This window comes from Helicoverpa armigera, chromosome 6 (genome assembly GCF_030705265.1).
Source record: "Helicoverpa armigera isolate CAAS_96S chromosome 6, ASM3070526v1, whole genome shotgun sequence".
NCBI classification, from domain to species: Eukaryota; Metazoa; Arthropoda; class Insecta; order Lepidoptera; family Noctuidae; genus Helicoverpa; species Helicoverpa armigera.
The window spans coordinates 4,735,724-4,746,736 of NC_087125.1; the positions used below are offsets into that span (position 1 = coordinate 4,735,724).

Here is an 11,013-nt window from a genome sequence, read left to right on the forward strand (position 1 = left end):
ACGTAGATCAAAGTAAGTCAAAGTTCCAATCACAGTGCCAGTGATATCGGAATTTTAAATATGTACTTACTTTTCTTTTCAGGAGAAAGAAGGCTTCGGCATCGGAATAAGAGAAGGATCGCAGATGATATGGGAACCACTGCCCGAAACCTTAGCGAAACAGTAAGTCATTGTATATCTAGTAAAATAACCAATTTATTCTACTTTAGTTCTAGTGTTTGCAGAATGTTCTCGTAGGTTGTAGTGTTAGTGAGTAATGGCATGAGCAACGCCCGTCGCCCATGCTTCCTGCATGTTTAGAGTAGTTTCAAGTATTGCGTAGAAGTTATGTAGTTTTAAACGTTGCTTAAATTAGTGGCCTTTAATGCCGTACCCGAAGATTGGACTTGTTCATTTTCGGTGTCTCAGTTTTACCTGACTGTTTATGAAGTTTTCTTGCTGGTATAAATCCATTTTTAGGGTTCCGTAGCCAAAATGGCAAAAACGGAACCCTTATAGTTTCGTCATGTCCGTCTGTCCGTCTGTCCGTCTGTCACAGCCGATTTACTCGGAAACTATAAGTACTACAGTGATGAAATTTGATGGGAATATGTGTTGTATGAACCGCTACAAAAATATGACACTAAATAGTAAAAAAAAGAATTGGGGGTGGGGCCCCCCATACATGTAACTGAGGGATGAAATTTTTTTTTTCGATGTACATACCCGTGTGGGGTATCAATGGAAAGGTCTTTTAAAATGATATAAAGTTTTCTAAAAAACATTTTTCTTAAAGTGAACGGTTTTTGAGATATCAGCTCTCAAAGTCGTAAAAAGTATGTCCCCCCCCCTCTATTTTTATAACTACGGGGTATAAAATTCTAAAAAAAATAGAGGTGATGCATGCTAATTAACTCTTTCAACGATTTTTGGTTTGATCAAAGTATCTCTTATAGTTTTTGAGATAGGTTGATTTAACTGTAATTTACGGAACCCTTCGTGCACGAGTCCGACTCGCACTTGGCCGGTTTTTAATTATGTATTTATTCCCAAAAACATTCAAACATGATACGATAAACTTAGTACAAATATAATCAAAACTATGTAGGTACCGATTCTATCATTAAAACGTGAAAACTTTAAGCAACGTTAAGTCGTATTAAGTGAGTATTAGACGTTTATTCTGTTGGTTTTGTGAATGATCATTAACACTAGCATGTAGTGTAGGTAGACTTAGAAACCATAAGTAAGTAGTGTTTTGTTTGCACGCTGCCTAGTACCCGCGAAATGGACATAATTGACAGGAATCTACTCGCACCTACAGTAGAGATGGGGTTTGTATTACATAGATTGTACCGTTGTAATTCGATGTTAGACATTATCTAATTAGCAAAAAACATTAATTTCAAAATTTGTAAGTACTTAAAACTAGTTGATCCCACGAACTTCGTATCTTTTAAATCTTATCTGGACCTCTACAAAATTAAAACCAAAATAAGCGAAATCGGTCCAGCCATTCTGAAGTTTTAGTCGGACTAACGAACAGCAATTCATTTTTGTATAAAAGAAGATTGTGATAATGTCGAAGTTGAATAGCCATCAATATCTGGTAACAAAGAGTGTCGTTAGTATGACCGTGGTGGGGTGTTTCCAGCCGTAAGTTAAGCGAAATAAGCGTTCCGGAGATCCGCATCCTGGCGCCCAGCATGGAGCGCGGGCTGGACGCGTCGCCGCCGCCGCGCCGCGTGTCGCTGTCCGACTCGTCCCGACACGACGACGATGATGGCACGTCCGAACACGAGAGCGCGTTCTCGTTGCAGTCGACGCAGAGGTGTAGTGGACAACGTTCACTTGTACTGTTTGATTACGCTGCACATTTTATAATGCCACGCGTTTTTCTGTCATAAAAATCTACGATAAATCAATTAATTTACCGTATGTACCTATGCGGTCAGTTTTGTACGCATTTTTTTTAACGACGTCAAAAATCATCAAATGACCCCGCTCCCGCTCCTCCCGCCGTGGGTTAGCAGTGGTGAGGGATTGTCAGACTCTTACTGACTAAAAACCGTCGTGTTCCGTCGTAGGCTAGGGCCGCGGTAACTCTTTCGAACAATCCCGCACTTTTGTACGGCTTACGCTAAAACGTGCCGTGGATAAGGCATCGTTTTTTTGACGACACGGCAAATGCGCCGTATACCTGACCCAAAAAAAGTGCCGTGATGTCTTACTGTATAGATAGACAAAACGGTAGTTTGTCATCCTTGTCCTAATGTCTTTAAAGGTGGACTTAGATTGATGACGGAAAGCGTTATGATATCACAGTACAAGTGTCGTTGGATATTGTCGTCGCTTGCGATGGGCTTTCTCTATACTTTTTGTCACTTAACAGGATAATAACATCTTTTCTCACTTTATTTATCGATTCCTCACGTGGCAGCTTTTCTTGTATTTTTTATATTTATATTACCTATAATTTTTCTTGTATTACCAAAGGTAAGTATGATTCAATTTAGAATAACTATTCTTTTGTAAGATCAATGTAAATATGCATAGCACCTGAATACATCAACAATTATGTCGCATGGATTGTCTATTGCAAGAACTGTCTACAAGGCCATCAAGGAAAGTGTATCTCCAGAGAAGCATTTGCGTTCGTCTTGGTCTCGTGCGTTCTGTGTTGACATTCTCTCTCTATACTTATAAAATATTTTATTTCGTATATATTTTTTATGTAAATATCAACTCCTCTTTTTTAATAAAATATAACCCGTCTACTCTTTTTATAGTACTAAACTGTCTTCATTAATAAATGTTGTATATTTTCTAGATGGTTACAAATATATTTTCATATTTAAAATCGCATGTCTGACGGCCAATATAATTTGTAGCAACAACGTGACAACGCTTGAGGAGCAAGACGACTCGATGTTCAAACAGGATCGCTCGCCCTTCGTGCACCTTGGTTACGCGCTGTGGTATGCAGTATTAGCACATACGGATATAGTGTGCTATGTCATGGTGTTTATTAATCAGGTAAAGAGGAAAATAATTATTGAACCATTAATAATTAAAATGGATAACATACTTAGTTGAAAATAGTAGGGAAATTATGCAGCTCCAAAATAATCAAAAAAATGTGTGAGTTCATCATCAGCCTTTTAATCGCCCCACTGCAGGGCCCGGTTCTCTTCTCATGCAGAGAGGAGTGGGTGTTAATCACCACACTTGCTCAATGCTGGTTGGCGATTTCAGACTCAATAAATTCCAGGTTTCCTCAAGATGCTTTCCTTCACCATTACTCAGTTATTGGTATCCGAGATACCATTTACTGAATGAACGCACAGAGATCAAGATAAAGTAATAGATAAGTCTCTCGTCTATATTGCCCACCACCTTTCATTCTCACTGCAGTACTGGTAAGTAACATCAAACGATAATTACATTAATACCAATGTTCCGCATTGCAGATACAATCGGCAACAATACTGTCGATACCTCTTCCGCTTATGGTGTTTATGTGGGGTACCCTCACCATACCGAGACCTACCAAGACGTTCTGGGTTACCTTAATTGCATATACCGAGGTAAGACATTATTTTAAATACAATATACATTGCATATATATCGAGGTAAAGATTGGTACATAAGATATACCTATGCATTATTAAATGAAAAAATGAAAAACACTTTTTTCTTAATTCCTTATTTTTTGTCTTTATTTTACAGGTGATTGTCCTTATAAAGAGCATGTTCCAATTCGAGATTCTACCTTGGAATCAGAAAGTGATACCCGCAAACATGCCGTTCACGGCCCCCCGTATCATCGGAATAGAGAGGAAATTCAATTACGCTCTCTACGATCTACTTTTGCTACTCATCATCTTTTTGCATAGGTAACTAATTTCAGTACCCTTTTAAAACAGACCATTGGGGAACCCTTTGTCAATTTTCGTTTAAAATCTTCTTGGTTCATGCTTATTTTTACATGTGTTGTTTTGGATTTTTTCAGAGTTAGAACAGAATGATATACATACATACAGGTTGATTTCATTTTATTTTCAGGTTCATGTTGAAATCACTAGGTCTCTGGAAGGAATCGACGCCAGACATCGAGTTGCGAGAAGACATGGAGTACCCACTGAACGAGGAGGATACTCAGTTAGTCGCTGAAGGTCATATTACTGAAGTAGGACGCAAGTACGTCAAGCTACACGACATGACGGGCCCGTGAGTTTCCTTTTATAATATTTTTAAAATTATTTCCTGTTTCAAATAATCCTGTCCTGTCCTTTCAATGTCTTTCCCCATATGTTTGTGTGATTCTTGGATCTAATGACGGTAGAATATGTTGCTATAAAGAACTTATATATGTGTCGAGAGGTGCTCTAAAGAGCGATAGGTAGGTAAGTAGTGGAGGTTCGGATAGTACATAGCGGGGTGTGCGGATCAGACAGTCGTCACCGGCTGGTGGACCGGCTGTACCACGTGCAAGCCACCATCACGGCGGCCATGCGCGAGCTGCACGCGTCGCGCTCCGACCCGCGCGTGGCCACGCTCGTGTGGCAGCGCCTGCGCGGCCGCCGCCGCCGCCGCCGCGCCCGCGCCTCCGCGCCGCCCTCCGCCACGCTCGCTGACACGCCCGCCGCCACGCCCGCTGCCACGCCCGTCGCCACGCCCACCGCCACGCTCGCCGCCACGCCCGGCCCGCCACAGCCGCGCCGCGTCTCGATTGAACTCGGGTACTTCACGTACCGCTAGCTTCTATAGTCGACTATACAATTGCTTTACCACATTTTCTCCAGGCATCAAATGAGCCTTTTCGCGGAGGATGGACTGGAAGGCATTATGAGACCTTTCCTTCTGACTTAAATCCTTTCCTTCAAGTTCCCTTTTGAGCGTATCATGATCTAGAACCGAGGTATCCCTGTAGCAATCACGCGGCTTCTTTAGAGATCCTCTGGGTAAATTTATGGTTCCAAAACAATGTCACTGAAAACGTGGTAAAGTAAATAAATATAGAAGACTATGTCGTTACTTAATCGTTACGTACTGTCGATTGTACAAGTGATTTAATGTACATAGTTTTAACAATATTGTGTAACCTACGTTGTTATGTTGTAAAAACTCAAAAAATAGGTCCCATTGTATCTAGTATGTAGTCGTATATCATGTACTTAATTTTGTAAGTAATTTATTATTTATAGATGTAAAAATACAAAAATGTGTAGCTACTGCGAATGACAACAATAGTTCTCAAAAACTAATTTTCAGTATTGTGTAACACTTGTGACAAGTTGGCCAATCTACTTCCCATTATACAATAGTCCCAGTATTGTAAATTAGAGTTAAGTTCAATATAGCAAAGCTAATCGAAGTAGACATCTATGTAGCATACATGTAAACTCATACATTATTATTAATACATCAGGCCTGAAGCCCCGCAAGCAGAGAGCAGTCCTCGCCGCGGTGCAGGTTACGACAGCCCGGGGCCACCCGGCTCGGAGTTCGACGACAACGAGGCAGGGCCCTCCAAAGCGCCGGACGACGATCACTACAAGTATGTTATATTTTCTTTATGTACAAATATTTTGTAAATAAAAGAGGAGATTGTGGCTAAGGATTGTTCCTTCATGATTTTGCTTTTGAATATATTGTTGGTTCGTTTATTTTCCAGTGTGAACGACGATAAGGAACCTATAATAGCGGTGTCCACGACATTGGAGAACTCGTACAAGCATTACCCAGAAGTGATGCTTTTGTCGTAAGTATACATTCCTTTTTCCTCTGTATGTATTATAATTTAGAAGGGTTAAAACTTTCGATTGTCTATTCACTACGCTAATATCTTGTAATTAATTACTGCTGAATTAAACTTGATTAGAGAAGGTGTTCTTGAGATGTAGTTCTAGTCCCACAATCAAAGGTGTAAAGTTCCACTTGTATGCGTCTAATATGTTCGGATATATCACTAATCCATGGAAATGTATGTGTGTTCAGAATAAAGCGTTACCTCCGTCCGATGCACCTGTTCTTCGAGCGCATGTTGGCGCCGGGAGCGAGAGTGACGGCCGACATCTACGCTTACATGTTCCTCTGCGATTTCTTCAACTTCCTCGTTGTTATATTTGGATTTGCCGCGTTTGGAGTAAGTTTTTTATACCTCATATTATATGAGTAAGTTTTACAAATTTATATGAACACTGACTATTTACAGTCAGCGGCACATACCTAAGTTTTGTTTTTTTTTTTATTTATGTGCTCGTCATTATTCAATGGTAATTCTTTACAAATCATGTCTATTTGGAAGAACTATGACTTTTTTTGAAAATGAAATCTTTATTTGCAAACATAGGTTTAAGAATAAAGATTTTTCATGTAACGATTCTTACCAAGGTACGTGCCGGGCTGTTTTTAGGATTTGTTTTTACCATTAATTGAACGTGACTGGTATGTATCTCATGCCCGAGTCTTTATCAACTTTTATTAAAATACACAGAATTAACTTGCAATTTACCTACTTACAGAGGTGCAATACATGCTTAAATTTTTCATTTTTTTGACAACAGACGCACCAAGGCGACGGCGGTGTACAAGCGTACTTAGAAGAGAACAAAGTCCCGATTCCTTTCCTCGTGATGTTGATCCTACAATTCGCGCTGATCGTCATCGACCGAGCGCTGTACTTGCGCAAGTTCATGTTGGGCAAGATTCTGTTCCAGTACGCGCTTATTATAGGCGTGCATATATGGATGTTCTTTGTACTGCCGTTTATTACTGAGAGGTAAGACATTGAAATTGATAAGATATTGTATACTTAATCAAGTAAATACGTGCCAGTTTCCTTTACCTATTGAGAAAATGGTTTCACAGCAAACTTGACACTTCTTTATTTTAAAGGTTTGTTGAAAAATCTGTTGATCTCTGATAACTCATTTAAATACCTTATTTAAAGCGAAGATTAGACCTATGATGGCCAAAGCTACTTTATTATAAAAATTGGTCATACAAAATACCGGATTTAATAATAGATACTTACCGTGTTTAATACTAGGTACCGGGTTAAATGTTGAATACTTAATACTACTACATTGACTTCGTTCGAGGTGATGATTTATACCTAGTACTAAAGCCGGTAGTTTTTAGAACATCGCTTTATAACAAGGTGGCATAAGTTTAAATGGTACCTAAGCATTCAGAGATACATTATTATTCAGGACATTCAACGCTCTCCTACCGCCGCCGATGTGGTACATGTTGAAGTGTATCTACTTGCTGCTGTCGGCGTATCAGATCCGCTGCGGCTACCCGCGCCGCATCATCGGCAACTTCCTCTGCAAGTCCTACCACTTCCTCAACATGGTCTTCTTTAGAGGGTTAGTATATTATAGAAATTCTGCAAAAATCTGTAACTATAAGAAAAATCCTTTCTTCCATCCCATGGGAAATGTTTTAAAAACATAATTTGTACACTTGATGGTCTATTTATATATCCAACATTTTAGTACTGATTGTATATATTTAAACAATATAAAAATGCCTTTTCGTTGATTTGTGGGCCGATGAAAATATTGTCACAATTTCATAATGACAGTTGATATGACACAGTTTTTCTAATGACAGGGTTACCTGTCTATTTTTGTCTATATTTGACAAGCAATAAATAATCGTCGTTGTCTACATCTATGTGTACTTATATAGTCATTGAATACTTACAGCTTCATGGCAATACCGTTCCTATTTGAGCTGCGAACTCTAATGGACTGGATATGGACCGACACTTCAATGAACCTCATGGATTGGCTCAAAATGGAGGATATTTTCGCCAGCGTTTTCTTACTAAAGGTAATTTATGTTTTTTTTTATTAAGAAGCCTGGTTTCCTTCTTTCAAAATACTTATCTCAGAATATCCTTGGATGTGAAACTTGCCTATAATAATGGTATTTCAGCAGTGAAATTTTGGATATTTTACGTAGTAATTATAGTTTTAAGGGAGAAGTCTAGTTCTGTGTTTTGATTTCCTTTTCATGAAAGCTTATATACTCTCTCTAACATCTTATTAACGATATCTGAACCAATCAATATCTAACACATTCAAAAACAAATCTCAAAAACACATAGGAAGTGGTGAAGGGTGGGCGGGCGTTTTGGGGTCTGTCTTTGGAAATTTCTGACGTTCGAAAAGTGCTGTTTTGCAGCCTAATTTGAATTAATGAATTTTGATTTTGATTTTTAACCAATATCCATAAGTCCATATCTATGTTAATCAGCTGTTTCTTGATTCCAGTGTTCCCGATACTTAGAGGACGAGTTCCCGCAGCCCCGCGGCTCTAAGAAGTCCAACTCCTCTAAGTATATACTGGGCGGCGGCGTACTCGCCTTCGTCATCGCCATCATTTGGTTCCCCCTCGTCTTCTTCGCATTTGGAAACTCTGTGAGTATGCATAATGAAGAAAATTTGAAGGACAATAGTGAATTTTATAATATTGTTTTGGATGTCTATGTGATAGGAGGCCTGTGCCCAGTAGTGGTACGACAATAAAGAATTTTTTGATTTGATTTGAAATTTCTGGTTTGCAGGTCGGTCAACCCAATCCACCGACTGATGTCACAGTTAAGATCCGCATTGGACCGTTCCTTCCTGTTTACCAAATGTCTGCTCAATCACACAATATCGATGTGTAAGTATATTCCACGCTTGCTGTGGATATTGCTTTCATCATTTTATATAGGTACTAAATCTCAAGATTTCCTATAAAAAAAAAAAAAACATTTAGGGCCTTACTACAAAAACTTTAAACCCTGTTTTACACTTGTCTAATAAAATTTTGGCTGCAAAATGAACCATTATGTCAACGTCATAATTTGACATTTTTTTAGACAAGGCATAAACTGACGTTTAAAAGTTTTTGTGGTAAGACGGTTAATATTTATAAACAACCGGGACTTAAACGCTATTTATAAAGGTACATTTACCTTTACCGTACATACCACCGATACCTTTTTCTTCCCCGACGTTTCGGCCGAATCGCACCGACCGTGGTCAGGGTTAAACCATGTTTTTTATATTTACAATTTAAACTACATCAAGTGCTATAATTGTTAATATATTTTGTTTATAACATCAGTTTCACGGAACAAGACTACACGCAGCTGAGCAACATGTACGCCCGCGACCGCACGGCGCAGACGTTCCTGTCCAACTACATGTACAACGACGTCGCCGTCATCACCATCAACCCCAACTCCACGCTCAAGTGGGAGATCTCGCCGCCTGAGCTCGACCGACTCAAGAGAGAAGCCGCTTCTAGTAAGTACTATACTACGCTTCTAGTAAGTACGTACTTTTTGGCATGGTCAGAAACTTTTTTTAGGTGTCAACGGGAGTTTCTGAGGTAGGGGCCAAAGGAATTTAGTTTTCGTTTCGCGAGATGTATCTTTAAAATAAAATGCGGATTTTTCTTGGAAACGAATAATGACAAAGATACAGTTTATTTAACTCTCGTGTGATGTCTTTTATTTTGTGACTAAAATAACTTAAAACTACTATGTTTACCAACAGATGCAACATTAATGGTGAAGTTCACATACGTGATCACTCACCCGACGAACGCGGTCCCGAACCCACCGACTATAGAGGACGACCGCGAAGTGCCGCTCAAGGCGTTCGAGGACGGCGTACCCAACCCTGAGAGAGAAACACTAAGGAAACTGCTGGACGGGACGTCGGGACCAGATACATGGTACTTTATTTAAATTTAATAAATCGGGGCTTGAATCCAGCCCTCAAAGTCGTTCTGAGCACAAAGCTATTAGTTAAATTTTGGTAGATGAAGGAGTACATAGAGGTATAGATAGAGATATGCAAGGGGGGTTATGAGAGAGAGAGAGAGAGATATAGAGAAGCTATGTACGGGTAGTGCATATGTAAGTATGAAACCTCACAAATTAGGCCAGAGCATTATGCTGCCGTTGACCGCATCTCCTTCCTAGTTTGCTATTATTGTTTATTTTCTTACTATAACATCAGTTGTATTTTGTCTGTCTGTCATTAAGGTTACCTAAAACTTTGTGTTGGGGAACTGGTCATTACCTGTTAATGATACATCATACTTTACCAGGTTAAACGTGAAGGATTTGTTCCCGAAGTTTTTGAAAGTATTCAACAAAGGCACAACTAAACCGGCGTACCAGCTAATACCGAGGTCAATAGATGAAGATGAGAACTTAGAAGAAGGTATGTACCTACATCAACTATGTAATTCGAGTAAGCTCAACTCTGAACTAATTCATACCGTGTCATTTCAGAAGAGGATGAAATTGTATACAGAGACGTTTTAATGCGATTGGAGAGAGATAATGAAAAGGATGTCATGTACTGGCGTGTTCGAGAGTCCTGTGGTCCCCGGGTTAGTTTTACACAATCGTATTGGTTTTTTCGCAATCGCATTACATATTTATTTACTCAATTCAATAATTGCTTCGTGTTTTTACAGGATCCCTTGTTGTCGATACCGCTTAACAACTGCGATATGCTCGTGATGTACACCTTTAACGACAAACTGTTCCCAGAGACGCTAAACTTTATATCTGGCAGTGGGTAAGTCAAATAAGGAAGTTATTGGATTAACCTTTTTTTTACACAAAACTAGGAAGACATGAAGTAAGAATCAATTAATGTACCTACTTATGAAATATCTATGCAATGTTAATGTTGCCCTGTAAGTTAGGTAAACACACACAGGTACACAGTTTAATGTATGTAGGTAAAATGTAAACTAAAATGTGTTGTAATTGTTTGTCAGTATCATCGGACTATACACCACATTCGTATTCCTGGCGTCCCGTGTTCTCCGAGGGTTCTTCTCAGGCATTTACACTAGAATCATGTTCGATGACTTGCCGAACGCTGATAGAGTGCTACAACTCTGTCTTGACATTTATCTGGTAAGTTTGTTACGTATTTATAATTCCACAAACACCTGGGTCCGTTGTATCCAGTGAGTAGTGTACGTGCAATGGATATGTAGGTA

At 39.3% G+C, this 11,013-nt stretch overlaps 1 protein-coding gene across 8 annotated transcripts in view; it reads left to right on the forward strand.

Annotated features, from left to right (window-relative positions):
* The window catches only part of Piezo (piezo), a 40,528-nt gene that overhangs the window by 28,201 nt on the left and 1,314 nt on the right, over positions 1-11,013 (forward strand). For 7 of the 8 annotated variants that reach the window (XM_064035288.1, XM_064035294.1, XM_064035290.1 and 4 more), the window contains 19 exons: positions 83-162; positions 2,871-3,015; positions 3,450-3,566; positions 3,709-3,875; positions 4,045-4,209; positions 5,411-5,539; positions 5,657-5,743; positions 5,980-6,127; positions 6,549-6,763; positions 7,197-7,355; positions 7,698-7,824; positions 8,268-8,414; positions 8,561-8,661; positions 9,109-9,290; positions 9,543-9,723; positions 10,102-10,217; positions 10,289-10,389; positions 10,477-10,580; positions 10,786-10,927. In XM_064035288.1, the coding sequence (XP_063891358.1) occupies positions 83-162; positions 2,871-3,015; positions 3,450-3,566; positions 3,709-3,875; positions 4,045-4,209; positions 5,411-5,539; positions 5,657-5,743; positions 5,980-6,127; positions 6,549-6,763; positions 7,197-7,355; positions 7,698-7,824; positions 8,268-8,414; positions 8,561-8,661; positions 9,109-9,290; positions 9,543-9,723; positions 10,102-10,217; positions 10,289-10,389; positions 10,477-10,580; positions 10,786-10,927 (2,613 nt within the window). The remainder of the gene's footprint in view (positions 1-82; positions 163-2,870; positions 3,016-3,449; positions 3,567-3,708; positions 3,876-4,044; positions 4,210-5,410; positions 5,540-5,656; positions 5,744-5,979; positions 6,128-6,548; positions 6,764-7,196; positions 7,356-7,697; positions 7,825-8,267; positions 8,415-8,560; positions 8,662-9,108; positions 9,291-9,542; positions 9,724-10,101; positions 10,218-10,288; positions 10,390-10,476; positions 10,581-10,785; positions 10,928-11,013) is intronic. The other variant, XM_064035289.1, reaches the window with a different exon arrangement.